Below are 17,588 nucleotides of genomic sequence, written 5' to 3' on the forward strand. Positions count from 1 at the left end.
CCAACGCAATGCATCGAGAAGAAGGAAAGAATCGCAGTTCATCAATTCATCGGTGAATCATTGCAGCCTTAATAATTACACATTCATGTCTATTATAAAATAATTGTTTTGATAATAAATACTTTCAAACGTTACAAAGTTTTTGAAACTTGATACAGGATCTAATACTTGACCAATTTAATTTGATTCAAAGGGTTTTTTGGTCTGTGTATCGAGGAAGTTTATAGCTGAAGTTGCTCATACAGCTAAATGACATAGGGCGGTAAATCGCAAAATAATAGGGATTATTCATATTTCAACTAAGCTTTCATTTCACATGTACACGTGTTTTTTGCTTGCTGTAATGTAATTTGAACAAGCCAAATAAGTTTGCAATCCCCAATAGCGCCATCATGGAGAAGGTCTGAGACAACAATCGATTCGCCACTCATGCTTATAAGCCGGGACTCATCTACCAATGTAGCCTACACAATTTTCCCTTTGTGGTTGAGAACATTCTTTCTATGCAATCTGTTGAAAAGAGATTGAGACACTACATTCTCTTGACTTTGTTTACGTCAGAACGTCGCATGTTTCCCGTTTGTTTTAACCACGACTCTTACGATGTCATGTCGGCCAACTTAATTCGTTATCATATTCTAGTAATTATGTCAGGCCGTTGTTTCGTATTATTTGGCGTATAACACAAACCAAAATATCATCTACTTCCTCTAGTTCTGCTTTAAAAGAAACTTCAGTTCTGAAACAAAATTATTTGATCACGTAGTGACCGTTTTCTGCTGTGAAAGGTTTTTTGAAGCTGACTTAATGTTAAAAGTGTGATAGTAGACTTGTTGTTTCACCTTTCTACCTGACACACTTGTCATTTTAATGTTGATGAGTGACATATTTCACCAACACTCGGTTTTGTACTAAAGTAGACACTGCGGATTAATTAACAAAAAAACACGTTTCGCGTCAAAGACCCCTTCGACAAGAGTTGGTCATTTAACGTTGCTTAGTTAATGTGATGCGTTTTATGAAACCCAAATATGTATTACCTTCAATATCTAAGTGAAAAACATGTTGTCGAACTATATTAGCTGCGTAGTAATATGGCCATTAATAGAAAACTTGAAAGTTGTTGGTAACACGGGAAGCATTTGTCCATTGGGATTTGAACCGCTATGAGGAGAACATATATTTTGTTTTGATTTTATAGGTGGCGCTATATGACATGATATAGATTTCATAGTTTTTATTGTACGATCTTATATAATGTAAAATTTGTCCATTCTTGTGGATTGAGAAATTTGTACATTCTTCCGATATGATTAGGGCTACTCTACTGTGACCGCTTTGTGACACAAGAAAAGTTAATGGAATGTTAATGTCTTAAGACTTACAATATTTGTGAATTAGGAATAGATAAAGACGAAAAATAACAATAACTCATTATGTTTTATTTAGATGTATAAGGACTTACAATCATGTTTTATCTTTTGGCAATCCTTCGTTGAATTATTTTAGTAAGGATGGTTTGAGAGAATGATCACATAATGATCATAAGACTGTTTTTAAACCAGTGGATTTAAAATGAGATATTGTAAAGTTTGGTCTTGTTTGATGTTAGTTTTAGTTCTTGAATCACAGAAATTTCCCACATCTACAGCGTTCCATAATGGAGAATCATCTAAGTCTGATGGTAAATATTCCCGATTTTATGATATGGATCCGTCAAGATTTAGAAGAGACAATAGATTAGTGAATCAGACAACGAAAAGTGAGGATTCATGCTGTACTGTGTTCCCAACCATCTGTAACACATACGGTGATTGTGTTTTAGATATTAATATTTGTGTTCAGCTTTGTGTTTGTGCAACTGCTGCAGATGGCTATTGGTGTACGCAGGTAATTAAATTATTAACATCCGGTGCATCGACTATAGCTACTACTACAACACTACCATCAACTTTACCACCAACTGCCATTCCAAAACTATATGCATCATTCGTTGAAACTGATGATGATTCCAACCATACGGACTCCTCGTCTGAAACTTCTCTATCACATTCAACAACTCTGGATCCACGAGGAACAACTTTAGAGATTCTTCAATTTCCTTCAGTATCGCCATTAGTACCACCACCAGTCATTTCATCTCCATCCAATCCACTCAGGTTAAACAATTCAGTTACCACTCACATTAGTGGTAATGAGACTCAGGGAACTTCCATTACTACTATAGCTTCATCTATCAAAAATGTTATTTCGCGATTGGTCAAAAGTGAATCCATACTGAAAAATTTAACTCGAGTAAGAAATAATTGTAATAATTGTTATGATGGAAAATGCATTCTTGGTAAAGACTACCAACCTCGGTGCGCTCGAAATATTGACATGGGAGCAGAAAACACAACTTGTCCTCTGGGATTTGACTGTAAGAACGGCTTCTGTGTGATTGAATCAGGCAAATCTGGCGTTTCTTGCGAATGCTTTAAGAATTGGACTGGTCATTTCTGTAATGAACCCTGTTTATTAAACTGTGGTGATCATGGTAAATGTGTAAAACATGAAACAGAAGTATGTGCTTGTTATTGGAATTACACTGGTGTCAATTGTGAAACGCATGATCCTTCTATGAATCTAATGAAAGGTAAACTATTTTTGTGCGTCTGTATTATAATGTGAACGTATGTTCTCTTTTGAAGGTGTTCTCCCGACCTTCGACCTGTCCGTCTTACACGTATTTGCAATTAAGGTTTATAACATTGGCAGATCCTTAAAAAATTTAACTGTGACCTTACATTTATTTTCCGAATTATCGCACAAGTGATATTTTTTAGGTATCGGTAGGTGTTTAACTCTATAAGCTGCGAATTTTCATAAATAATAAAATGAAAATTAGTTATAACCTTAAAAGCGTAGCGTACTCTACATTATATTCTACAAGAATATAATTATTATAATCTAAAAACTCGTTTTAGTAATACCATGTTAGCGTACTTCACATTAGTGGTATTGTATTATTGCATACTCACCAATATATGCTATATATTATCAATGTCCTATGGATAAGATATTCCTAATATACAATTGTAGCCTTTTTTATATCATAAGAATTGTAGATTTACTTCCTCTGGATTATCAGGAACCTCGAGTGTCGTAAAAACATCATTATAAACTACAAGAAGAATAAGCACTAGAATTTTAGATAAGATAAGCCTTTCCATGTGTAAGAGGTCTATTTATTTATTTTGATTCAATTTATATTGAACTACCATAACATACAATTATTTCGATCTCCTAGAAGTAACTCTTGATGTTAGTTATAGACAGGGGTGGGCAACCTACGGCCCGCGAGCCGCATGCGTAATGTTTTTGCGGCCCGCGAGATGTCTCAAGAACAAAACATTAATCTATGTAAATTTTTCTAAAAGCTTTGCATTCATTTGCACTAAAAACGTTTCCTCAACATGCGTATCATCATACACGTTTTGCTGACCATGATATGCATTATGAATATGAGGATTGATAATTGAACACTGTTACTACGTTAGTTGAGTTTTACTTGTCGGTGAACAAGCGGTGGAATTCCACTCATTTTGCAAAACCCATAGTTGGTCGTGAATTTACTTCAGGTTAGTCGTAGTTGACCGGGGACCTGGCAACGCTGATAAGTTCTATACTATAGCAGCTGTTATATCTAGCTATACCTTACAGAGGTACAAACATTGAAAGCTACAATTTGAGTATGCAAAAACTTCTTGATTTTGGAATGGCAACATCTCAACCCAAGCGTCGCAAGTTGGAGAGTGAAAATCGGATTAAATATCATTGATATTATTATTAAGTGTGGCCTGGTCATTTTGTCATGTCTCTGACCCTTTCAGTGAAAGGTTGCACACCCCTGAAAGTCAAACAAAATAGTTGTTAAGATCATAATTGTTTTCACCTTTTTTACGAGAAAAAGGCGTAAGGCAGGATCGTTTTGACAAACAAAGGTCTCCTGGTAATTATGGTATTTATGCCTATATTACAGCTGGTACCCCTTGATTGCAACCCGTTCGAATATAGTACCTTAACGTGTATTGGGGTACTTTAAGCATCGATTTATTAGTTAGTGGGATTGCAGAAATTACGTACGTCTGACTGAAAATTGGAATGGTGCAATCGATACTGAAAATGTCCCCTATAAACATAAAAAAAACTCTATACAATCACTTTAACTTGTCTGAAATTTGCATAGTTCTCGGATAATTACTTTTTATCAAATATCGGCCTTGATTTATGAGACAAAGTTACCATTACCAAATTAAGTTTGAAGATATATCACAGAAAATTGAAAATTAAAATGTCTTATTCAGAAGAGATGTGTTGTTATGTCATGTAAGATGTTTATTGGATTGTTTTAATGAATTATTACGTAAACTAAACAATACACAACGGTATAAAGAAACGCCATTTTATAAGGAGCTCCATCTAGCTAAGAATTTATTAGATTGTTTTTTACTAATTTTTTAAATTAAATAAAAATAGGTTTAGAAAGTTTGCTATGCCAGGTAACATACGCCATTTGGCCTTTTGGCATTTTTGCTTAAATAGGAACATTTGAAATGATATTCAACATTCAATATTGGTTATATAAATGAGTCATTTAAAATAATATTCAATCATTCAAATGTCAATAGTTAAACAATAATTACTGGTATCATTTATCACATTTTACCACAGTGATTTTAATTGGTTAGCATAAATTCAGTACCGGTACTTTGAGTCAAATTCTATAGAACTTGTTTTTAAGAAGAATCTTGTCAGATCATGGGCGCAGAAAACACTAAACAAAAAAATCTAGATCTACATTTTAGTTAGAATGAAAATGACAATTATTGAACGTTTTAAGTCATATGGACTCTCTGGACGTGATGCAAAGCCCAACATTTTAAGTCGTAAAAAGGGCATCAGGTGTTCATCAAACAAATTAGTAGTGAGGTTAAAAACTAGAATACGCCGTTCCCATTAACCTGTTAAGTGACATATAAACATTCAACTAGTAAGTAAAATATTGTTAACATTACTGAACCTGACAGGTTACCGACTTTTCCACCTATAAAATATACCCTTTATGTCTTAGACAAGGAAAGAAGTAAACAGTGTACGTCTTTTTGACCTTTGATAAGCATATGCTTTCAAAATATGTCAATTTTTGGGTGGACAAAAATTACTCAGATCTGTTTATATAAAATATGACATTTTCAGACTCGAGACATATTTTGGGATTTGGGTACCACTGAACTGCTCAAGGAAACGTCAAGATATGAGATTATAATTTTTTGTTTAACTATTTGAAGAGAAGAAAATGCCGCCTAATAAATTATCGATATGATAACCGATTCGGTATTGGTGAATATTTAGTGCCACATAAAACTTTGTGTCCCGATATCCAGGCAATTCATCAGGACATTGCCACGTATTAAGACGTAGGGATTGTCTTTTGATATAAAAAATAATCAAATATAATAGTTCAACAAATTAGGTTTATTTATGATGAAATACAGGAACGGCTTATAACACAGTTCAAATCAAATCGTCTCACACCATGAAATCAATGAATAATATTGATAAAGTTACAAGCTCACTGTCACTGAGAACGAGAACCGCAACTGTAACTGCGACTGAGAACCGCAACTGCAACTGCGACTGAGAACCGCAACTGGTTAGAAAAAACAGTTCCAAACTGCTGTCAAACCAACAGAACTCTCAAAACGAGCTAAATATTAACAAAAAGTTTTTATAGCATCCATGTGCTTATTTTCAACAGGAAGTTCTAATCATCTAGGAACAATAGTTTTTTTCCTCCAGACATAAATGTCAATTCCATAGACAATATAAAAATGCAAGATTATCCAGACCAATTGGATTTAGACTACAAATATTAAATTATTAATAAAATTGCAATCAGACCACAAATATTTTTTTACATTGAAATAAACTTAAAATGGTAGCCACACTTTGTTTCCACGGATTCCACCCAAATACCCAACTGACCGTTAAATACTACTCTTAGTGGGAAAATTAAGATAACTTCCAACATTCTTGCCCTCGAACTACCTATAATCATTTTTCTGGATATCAAAGAGCCCTTTGGACCCCCAATCCGCGTCCGGTGGCTCTCGTAGTCCACCCCGTTTGTATCACGCTCGTAATAAATAATGGTAATTTTGTCATTTCCTTTAATATTCGGAAAAGGTATAGATTCAGACACACTGAGTTTTTAAATATGGGAAATCATCTTTCGACGCAGAAATAAATATAAAATATATGTTACACAATAAAAAAAATACGATTTTAGTCCTTTTTACTATTTTTAGTAGCGTTTCAATTTTATACTTTATCATCTACTGTAACACTATGACAAATTAAACGATTTACTCATCAATCATTCATCAATCATACACAAATATATATATATTCTGTTTTTATTAAATTGTAACCTTAACTAAGATAATTATAAGCTATGTATATCGAATTGTATCCTGGTATTCAATAGCTAGTTAAAGACCATAGTTCGCCATTTTCGGAGGTTGATTGGAGTCTTGAATATATGTAAATATGTTTTTCAACGTATGGCGGAGTATTAAAGGGATTGTAAGAAGTTTCCTGAGAATTTGTATATGTATCGGGGACACCATTCCAAATTTCAGTCAGAGAACCATGCATCACTAATCGTAAAATATGTTTGTATCACATACACGATTAATGATGTTATCAAACACTTAGATTGCAGGAGCCATACATAGACGTCTGATTAAAATTTAGAATGGTGAAAATTGTCCCCCGATATACATAAACAATTTTTTATAAAACCTCTTTACAATTCCTTCTCACTTTTAAACACAGATAATTTTGGACACATATGGATTTGAAAGCTCAAATTTCGACGATGAGCTGTTAAAACTATAATTGATTGGCTTATCTAAACTATTCCCATTCCGAGACTAACGTATGACTGGTCAAACGGATTGCGACCGTGTCCCTTGAATCTCTTCATTAGAAGTAAGGTGCATGGCAATAAAATTCCATTATAATTGGTTTATGTATAGCAGAAAATACTTACACTATACCCTCCAGTACCATTGAATACCCAAAATGTTTGGTATACACGTATTATATAATTCATTGTAAAAAATGTAATTGACATATTGCTTTTTCTTCAGTCCAGAGCTTCATTTCAGCTACCTATAGTTCTTATCTTTATCAAACTTTATTTGTTTTCCATTTTTTTTTGCAAGAATTAAGCAATTGAACACGAGTTCTTATTCTAAAAGGCGCAATGTGTTCGTAGTTCATATCTCTTTAACTATTTCATACAAATATTTTAATAAATCATTTGTGTACGCCCGGGTGAAATAAGGGGGGGGGGGGAGAAGGGGGGGGGGGGGCGTCATCCATGTCCGTCAGAAGGCACAATTCTTGACAGATTTTGACGAAACTTCGTATGATAGTTTGTAGGATGAACCTATTGAAAGTCAGAAAAAGCGATCTGCGCCCCTGAGTATCGCCCCAAAAATATCAAAAGAAGTGTATGTCTGAAGGTTGAATATTTCATATACTGGTAATTGTTACTGTACCAAATATTTTTATTGAAAATCAATGCTGCCAGTGGGCGTATATTACCTTGCCTGGTAAGCTATCTTGTAAATTTGTTAAACTCTGTCTTTAAATAAACCAAGATCGTTAATCAAAATCGGATGTAACTGACAAATAAACTTTTTTAGTCTATTCATGACGTAATTGTATACTGACTGTACACCGCTTGTGCCTAGGGGCATATACGTTACATAATATTAAAATATAAACTGTATTACTAGCTAGTGCTAGATCGCAAACACTACGAAAGCCTTTTATGTAAGCCTAAAAATGGAAAAAAAAAATATTTTTACTTTTCTGAATATATCTTGCACAAGTCGAACTTTTGCATACCACAAGTCGAAATTTCGGATTCCACAAGTTTAAATTTCGGATTCCACAGGCGGAAATTTCGATTCCACTAGTCCACGTAATATTGGGTTTACAATGAATACTATTATAAAATGTTTCTAGCTATTTCACCAGAAAGCGTTTTGGAAATACTGTTCGCGAGCTTCCCATTCTTACAAATCCTCTGTATCTTTGTACAAATAACTACTCAATTGCAATTTGAGAGTTTTCTAATTTCGACTTTTGATGCTTACTCGTAGATCAAAAATAATGCGAAATAAATTTCACAATTTGATTTCGATTGATCTGAAAACTTACAGATAGACATTTCGATTAGACCCAACGACTTGCAATATTTCTATATTAATACACGTTTTAGGTTATTCAACTTACAAATATTTACACCCAGAATTTTGAAGATAAGCTGAAGGCCAAAAGAAACTTCACCAAGATTTGAAAACAGCCTAGATTAAAACACACACAATATAAATGGTTGGATTGAAATGTTTTAAACAGATTGATACGTCAACGAAACCAGTACAACAAAAGACATACGCATAGCTATCAGCTATGACGTCAGAGTCGCACAAAGTGGTGTGGGGTATAAAAACTGGGCTGTCAACTGTCAAACGGAAAACCGCTGTAAGTCCACATCTCTGAACATACAGAACCGACCGACAGAACTGAAGAAAAACCTCGACCAGTTATCGTCGTACAGTGAGGGTCTGTCCAAATCGATGATGTTCAGCTATAAATGCCTGTTCTATGTACGGCCTATGAGCCCCGATTCCTTGACTTCAGAGTCGTATGGACATGGTCTGTCAACTAACTCTGTGACCTAACATATCAGAGCTTGTTCGAATTGTTGCTTTGTCAGTCATCTTGTGTTTTTTTAATGTTGTGTAAGCCTGACAAATAACTCAATTCATTTTTATATCCTTGCTGCTCATGCACTTTTGTTTATTCAAGGACTACGTGATTTTCACAATTTTGAGATTTTCCCACCACAATGAGCAGTGATCGGGTATAGTTTCTACAAACGTTATTGTTGTGTTTGTAATTTGGGTGGATAAGTTTTGAACTTGACATATACCTTTTGTTAAAAGTCACTTTTAAAGTGGTAAAGTTTTTTTTGCCTTGAGTTTATATTTGCAGTATGAAAGAAGTCCTCATTGTTAATTTTAAAGCGTATTTTCATGAAACAAAATATGCCGCTCTATCTAAAAGAGAGCGACTTTGAAATAAAATTAACCATCAGCACAATCCATTACTTCTTTGGCACATATAAAATTGTTAAGGTGAAGCGTAACACGTCATAAACCAGTAAGATGATGTTTCTCACATTTAATCCCGTCACACATGTAGTTACAATCATTTTATGAGGAACATTCGTTTTTTTTTTTTTTGTTTATATGGAAATATCTAAACATTAAATAAGAAGTAAATTTAAACTAGAACATATATGCACCGAATCTTAACATTTATTTTTTTTATTTATTTATGCACTGTATTTTAATCTGATATTTTTCGTGTCTACCAATAAAGGAAATAATAAGGTGGTCTTGTCTAATCGTTGATACCATCTGAAGCGATTGGACAGAATTAAAACCCACAAACACATCTTTTTCTCTGGCTCCAGCGCATAGAACATACTGTCGTGACTAGGATGAATATGGTACATTGAGTTTGTAATTGATTATTTCTTTAATCTGAAATAAATATTACTTACTTTCTAATTCACCTATTTATATTTGAAAATGGCATTTGAAGCCCATTGTTGCTTAAAAAATAAAAAAAAAACCAAAAAACAGTTGTACAACCAAAGACGCAGTGTTTAATGCACTCAAAGCCAGGGAAGCCATTTTTTAACGCCAATGTTCGTGGCGGCATATTTTACCTGGACGAAACAATAACGGCCGCAGCCATGTTTCAGATCGCCATGAATAAAAACATACTACTATTAGTTTTCGTTTTTTTCATGAATCCTGTTATTTTTGCAGTTGATTTTTATAAAAGGCCTAATTTCAGAGTTATTTTCATCCAAACAATGGTTTATAGTGACTAACTGAATTTAAAAATTATATCATTTCACTCAGCCGGAATTTGATGTTATTTTACTTCAAACAAAACTCCATTGTTTTTTTTTTGTTTTTTTTTCGCAGGTGCTACAACTATTAAAGTCACCAACACACCTTGGTCTGTGATAGGAATTTGTTTTGGTTTACTTGTTGTACTTCTGATGCTATTGATTCTAATACCGTATTATTTATACCGTAAACAATGGATACCAATGCGTAAACTTGTGTATTATTTTCAACATTATGAAGACGATGGTAAGTAACTAATAAATTATTTCCAAAGATGATTAACAAGAGGGATCAGCTTAGCCATAATAAGCTAAAAATAGAATGCGTATCAAGCTTGAGTAGGAAAAATGGTAGGACAAACTACTCTTACAACAGTAAGTGATTGTATATTATAGTCAATGATGTCATTGCTGATCTCTCCTATTGCTGGTGTTTTTTTTTTAAATATAATTCACAATGATGTATCTACTAAGTGATTAAAAAACCCCTCCAAAATAGAAATTGTTAAACATCTAGTGTTCGCATATTCTTTTCATATGCAATGCAAGGGTATGAGGTTACGTAAATTTATGTTATGTCTGATGTAAGCGCAAATGAATCTTTTCGACCCCTTATTATGAACAGACCAGACAATATTTAATAAATCACGACATTTACTCATTTCAGACGGAAAGGAATATGATGCCTTTATATCTTATAAATCATCAAAGTCAGATGAACAATTTGTTGTCCAGAAGCTTTACCCAAAGCTCGAAAAGGAACTTGACTTCAAATTGTGTCTCCATTTTAGAGACTTCTTGCCAGGGGAAGGTGAGTTAGTTTAATAAATTTATTTATTGCAGGGCGTTCGTAAAACGAATGCCCTTGCATTGTTTTCTAACTGTTTATTTTTTTTGCAGGGCGTTCTTTGTTTTCGTTCTGGCTATTTTTTTTTTCTTCACTCCGGGAGCTCAGTTCTCGGAAACAGCAACAGGTATGGAAAAGGATTTCGCCACACTTTCTAACTCGTGGCTAACTGCGTACTGCATGTAAAACGAAAATTTTCTGAGCAACATGAAGCGACGTTAGCAACAAACAGAAAGTGGGCTCTAGTGGGTGTAATTATCGACCGATTTTGCTCGGGTTTCCTTTATTCTACATCTTATAACAATGGGCACATGATGGCAGTTGAAAAAAATTGATTTTCGAAAATAAGTTCTATACTTTTTTTTGTCGAAATTAATCGAAATATGCTATTTCGGTTGCTATTTGTCGGACAGATTTGAAACTTATGTAGTGTAGACAGCCAGCATGGGGGAATAAAAAAACGCATTCAAAATTTTTGCATCACTTCCGGTTTCGAAGCTAGTACTTCCGGTGACGTCACTTCTATTGGAATTGAGTTATGCCCAAACTAACATATGCATGATATTAGTGTCATTAATACAAACCTATTAAACTAAAAAAATACTTACCGGAAGTAATAATTAGGCCGCCATTTTGGTTTGCCTCATTTTGCGAAAATTCCTATTCAGAAGCCATTTTTTATCTGATTTATGTCATTTTTGTGTCAAACGATACTACAAATGTTTGTCTAAAATTCGTGGGAAGCAAAATTTTGATTTTCGGTTTTGCCTTTTTTATACGAACGGATGTTTTTTTTCAAAGTTTGAAATATCTCGTGACCTTGACCTTTGATGACCTTCATATTAACTGTGATGATAATTTGTGACCTTGTCTATCTCATGACCTTTTGACCTTTGGGGTCAGACAACTCTTTCCCATTTTATAGGAGTCTAAATATGGACCATTTTGAGCCTTTAAAGTGCTATATCTCGGTCCCTAATAGAAATATGGCAATAATTCTTTCGATTTTGTAATGTACAGATTCTGAACTGTCCATAGATATAATACATGCATACCTTACATGAAAATTCAAAACTCCATTCACTTAACATGGGGCCATTATTAGATAAATCGGCTTATTAGATTAACCTGGCTGTCAACCCCAATAGAAATCAAAGAATTTACATCAATGTAATTGCAATAAACCATCTTCGTATGTACCTAAATGTCGTAACACGCCCTGCATCAGTACTGTTATTAGAACAGTTCTAGTTTTTCCTTCATCCCGGGAGCTTAGTTCTCGGAAACGGCAACGGGTACGGCAAAACGGATTTCACCATGTTTTCTAACCTGTGGAGAATTGTGGAATGAATGTAAAACGAAAATTTTCTGAGCAACATGAAGCGACGTTAGCAACAAACAGAAAATCGCCTCTAGAGGGCATGTTTATCAACCGATTTTGATCGGGTTTCTTTCATTGTATTTCTTGTAACAAAGGGCAAATGATAGCTGTTAAAAAATTTCGATTTCGTTGCATACTTTTTTTTGCCGAAATTAATCGAAAAATACTATTTCGGTTGTTCTTTGGCGGATTGACTTGAAACTTACATGGTGTAGACCGCCAGCAAAGTGGAATAAAAGCACACATTCAAAATTTTTTCATTACTTCCGGTTTCGATGTTACTACTTCCGGTGGCGTCACTTCCGGTGGAATTGATTAATGTCAAAAGTAACATGTGCATTATATTACCAGCCTTAATACAAACCTTTTAAACTATAAAAAAAATCGTACCGGAAGTAACATGTTTGTCGTCATATTGGTTTGCCTCATTTTTGCCCAAATCGATTCCCAGAATTCATTTTTAATCCGATTTGCGTAACGTTTGTGTCAAACGATCTGTTTAATGTTTGTCTACAAATGATAGGAAGCATAATTTTTATTTTCGGGTTTGCCTTTTTTGTACGACCGGATTGTTTTTTTCAAAGTTTGAAGGCGTATATCTCATGACCTTGACCTTTGACAACCTTCATATTTACTATGATGATAATTTGTGACCTTGTCTATCTGATGACCTTTTGACCTTTGGGGTCAGATACCTATTTCCGATTTTACAGGGGTCTAAATATGGACCATTTTGAGCCTTTAAAGTGCTATATCTCGGTCCCTAATAGAGATATGGCAATAATTGTTTAGATTTTGTAATGTAGAGATTCTCAGCTTTCCATAGATATATAACAGTTTTTTTTTGCATCCAGCGCAGGCCGGTTTTCTCGGAAACAGCAACAGGTACGGGAAAACGGACTTCGTGGCGTTTCGTAACTCGTGGCTAATCCCAGCTTAAATGTAAAACGAAAACTTTCTGAGCAACGTTAGCAACGTTGGCAACAAACGGAAAATGGACTCTAGAGGGCGTGTTTTTCAACCGATTTTGATGGGGTTTTCTTCATCGTAATTCTTGTAACAAAGGACATATGATAGCAGTTGAAAATTTTCGATTTTCGAAAATTCGTTCTAATTTTTTTTTTTGCCGAAATTAATCGAAAAATACTATTTCGGTTATTATTTGGCGGATTGACTTGAAACTTACATGGTGTAGACTGACAGCATAGTGGAATAAAAGCACTTATTCAAAAAAATTTCATCACTTCCGGTTTCGATGTTAGTACTTCCGGTGGTATCACTTCCGGTGAAATTGAGTTATCTAAAAAATAACATATCCATTATATTACCAGCCTTAATACAAACTTATTAAATTAAAAAAATTCGCACTGGAAGTAACATTTAGGCCGCCATTTTGGTTTGATTCATTTTTCAGAAATTGCTATTCAGAGGCCATTTTTCATCTGATTTGCGTAATTTTTGTGTCATACGATACGTTTAATGTCTATCTACAATCGTTAGGAAGCATAATTTTGATTTTCGGTTTTGCCTTTTTTGTACGACCTGATGTTTTTTTCCAAAGTTTGAAGGCTTATAACTCATGACCTTGATCTTTGATGACCTTTATATTGACCATGGTGATAGAGGCTGTCCTTGACCTTCTCACGACCTTTTGACCTTTGGGGTCAAACAACAAATTCTGATTTTATAAGGGTCTAAATATGGTCAATTTGGCATTTTTGCAGTGCTGTATCTCAAACCCTAATTGATTTAGCGACATACTACTTTCAGATTATTAATGCACTTTATAAATGGATTCAATTTATATGGCATTTGATCGTGTCAAAGTCACATTAAAGGAAATGTTGCAATTTCCTTAAAACTTTGAACGCTTCTACCAAAGGAACTTGGCCTCGGATGACGTTGATATTTACATTAATAATTACTATTGACTTCAGCTTTTACATGATGTTAATTTTTTTTATGTCCGACACGTGGTTCTGGTTGTATGTGTGTCACTGAAAGTTGAGTCTGCATCTTTAAAATGTCCTAACATGTGCCCTATTAGAGATAGAGAAATAATTCGGATTCATAATGCTGAGATCTTGAGCTTTCCAGTGATATATAACATGCATGCCTTACATGCAAATTCGAAAACCCATTCACTTAACATGGGACTATTATTAGATAAATCGGCTAATTAGATTAACCTGGCTGTCAACCCCAATATAAATCAAAATTTAAGTAATTTAAAGACACCCTCCCTTTTATATTTCTTTAAAATGTTTTGTGTCCAGTCAAGGTATATAAATAGGTTCTAGGATGGATTGAACCGTGTTATACTGTTAGTTAAGCTTACGGAAGCACATTAAAGGCATACCCCCACTTAATTTCCCAACTTTCTTATTTTTTATCCAAATTTCACCAAACTTGGTATGTATTTGTATAATCCAATTGTAAAATTGATGGATATATCGAATTTGCGTAGTGCGCATGCGCATTGCCAACTTTCTTATTTACTATCCGATTTTCATCAAACTTGGTATGTATGTGTATAATCAAATTCTAAATTTGATGGAATTATCGAATTTGCGTAGTGCGCATGCGCATTGCCAACTTTCTTATTTACTATCCGATTTTCATCAAACTTAATATGTATGTGTTTAATCAAATTCTAAATTTGATGGAATTATCGAATTTGAGTAGTGCGCATGCGCATTGCCAACTTTCTTATTTCTTATCCGATTTTCACCAAACTTGGTATGTATGTGTATAAACAAATTCTAAATTTGATGGAATTATCGAATTTGCGAAGTGCGCATGCGCATTGCCAACTTTCTCATTTCTTATCCGATTTTCATCAAACTTGGTATGTATAAATTTGATGGAATTATCAAATTTGAGTAGTGCGCATGCGCATTGCCAACTTTCTTATTTCTTTTCCGATTTTCATAAAACTTGGTATGTATGTTAATAATCCAATTCTTAATTTGATGGACATATTGAATTTTTGTTGTGCGCATACGCATTACCAACTTTCTTATTTCTTATTCGAATTTCACCAAACTTGGTTTGTATGTGTATATTCCAATTCTAAATTTGATGGAAATTTATAATTTTTGTTGTGCGCATGCGCATTACCGACTTTCTTATTTTTTATCCGAATTTCACCAAACTTGGTATGTATTTGTATAATTCAATTCTAAATTTGATGGAAATATTGAATTTTTGTTGAGCGCATGCGCATTACCAACTTTTTTATTTCTTATCCGGATTTCATCAAACTTATTCTTTATTAATTGACAAATATTCTTTTATTCCTAGTAAATATACTTTAAACTCCAGGCACTTTTGGATATTTGCATTTAAAGATGCAGAAAAGTATTACATAAAGTAATTGCAATAGACCATCTTCGTATGGACCTAAATGTCGTAACCCGCCCTGCATCAGTACTGTTATTAGAACAGTTCTAGTCTATTTATTCATTCGATTTATATATTTTTTTAAAATTTAGTTAATCTATTTGATTTATTTTTTTTTTTACTTAGTTTATTTTATCTATTTGATTATATTTAGTAAATTTGATTAAAAAAATTTATTTAATTTTTATTTAATTTAAATTATTTGATTTGTTTAATTTATCTATTTATTTAATTTATTTCTTTTTTTATGTATTTATTTATTTAATACTGTGATTCTTGATTATAAAGAACTTCAGGACGAATTCCCTAACATTTATACTAAACGTTTGGTGACTGCTTACAAAAGGAATGAAAATCTGAGGATTATTCATGGTTGATTAGATCCCCTTTCATTAACTCCCCGAAAAAAATCTTTGCATTTCTGAATTATTTGTTAATCTTGTTAATCTCTCCAGAAGTAGGCAATTTTCTATCAAATTGATGTATTCCGATGTTGAAATCCACAGTCCATACTTGTGATCTAGGCCAATGCTTCCATAAGAGAGTATCTCCTATAAAATTTTATACTTATTCCTTTTTGTCACACAAAAGTCCCATTAAGATAATTACTGGGGCGTTTGAGGCAATCCTGGTCATCTTTGTACCTTTGGGATATCTACTGCAACTTTATGATTATATTCGTTTATTTGGCAACCGACAACATGGAACGTGTAATAGAAATTAATGAATGAATGTTGAGTTGCACGATATATCTACATCTGTGATATTTCACCTTTGTCTCTTTTCAGCCATCGCTAACAGTATTATTCAAGCAATACAAAATAGCAGAAGGACAATAATGATATTAACACCAAACTATATAGAAAGCGAATGGTGTAGACTAGAATATCAAACAGCACAACATGAAATGTTAAAACTTAAACATAAAATTATTCCAATAATACTGGAAGATATTGACCACGTGAAAAGTGTAGATTCAAACTTGAAATCCATCATTGACACAGTGACTTACATAAAATGGCCCCTTGGAGAAATTTCCAAAGAAGAAGAAAAGTTCTGGAAACTTTTAGAGCTAACAATGCCCAAAAAAAAGTTGGATTGTAGTTCATCCACCTCTAGGACATCAAGTGAAGTTCCATTATCTGGAGTTACACCCCTTCCTTCATCTGATACCTTATCAGATGATGTATTCACTAGTTCTGTAAGTGTTGAGATAGAACCAGACGACAATGCGATGGTAGAAGTTACACCTTTAGATGAAAATCCACACATTATATCATGCTTAGAACATAGTGGTGATTGTCAAATACTACCAAATGAGCACGGACTACTCTCTGACTACCCTGCTGTCTGAATTGAATTTTGGCAATCATTTTCATATGAACTGAAATATACTACTACTGTCAGTATTACATTGTCTTTGGGTTAATTAAAATGTCCACCAAAGGAAAAGATATTATTTGTTAAAAATAATTTTACTGTGGGGAATTTTCACGTGAATTTTCTAGAAGGAAAGTGTGTCTATTTCTAATGTAAAATCGCTGAACCTGAACCTTATATTTCTATGGACCCGATGACATTCTTAGACAAATGACAATGATAAAGTAGAATATTTTATTTTGAATATTTAAGAAATGAGAGAAAAAAATTCAATTCAAAGCTCAATTTAGTCAGACCTTAGTAGCTTTGGGCGTTGACATAATTGTGTGTACTTATCACAGAACTTCACCTGCAATTCGTATTTCGGACGAAGTTCTTATATAATAATAAAAAAAATGTCAAGTGTTTACCTTCGATTTTTTCTTTCTTTCTATCTAATATGGAGTCATTGAACAAAAAAAATGACAAAAAGCAAAAAGAAAGAACGAAATGAAACATATCGTGTTCAAATTCCTCCGTAAGGAAGAAAATAA

General features: G+C 33.6%; 1 protein-coding gene across 1 annotated transcript; it reads left to right on the top strand.

The window, feature by feature from the left end:
* Positions 1–1,575: 1,575 nt before the first annotated feature.
* On the top strand, positions 1,576–17,029 carry LOTGIDRAFT_166958 (hypothetical protein; the record flags this gene model as incomplete). Its single annotated transcript, XM_009064416.1, has 4 exons — positions 1,576–2,635; positions 10,122–10,292; positions 10,713–10,856; positions 16,464–17,029. The coding sequence occupies 4 exons, from the start codon at positions 1,576–1,578 to the stop codon at positions 17,027–17,029; spliced, it is 1,941 nt and encodes a 646-aa protein (XP_009062664.1).
* Between the last annotated feature and the right edge of the window lie 559 nt (positions 17,030–17,588).

This window comes from Lottia gigantea, assembly GCF_000327385.1.
Source record: "Lottia gigantea unplaced genomic scaffold LOTGIsca_62, whole genome shotgun sequence".
NCBI lineage: Eukaryota > Metazoa > Mollusca > Gastropoda > Lottiidae > Lottia > Lottia gigantea.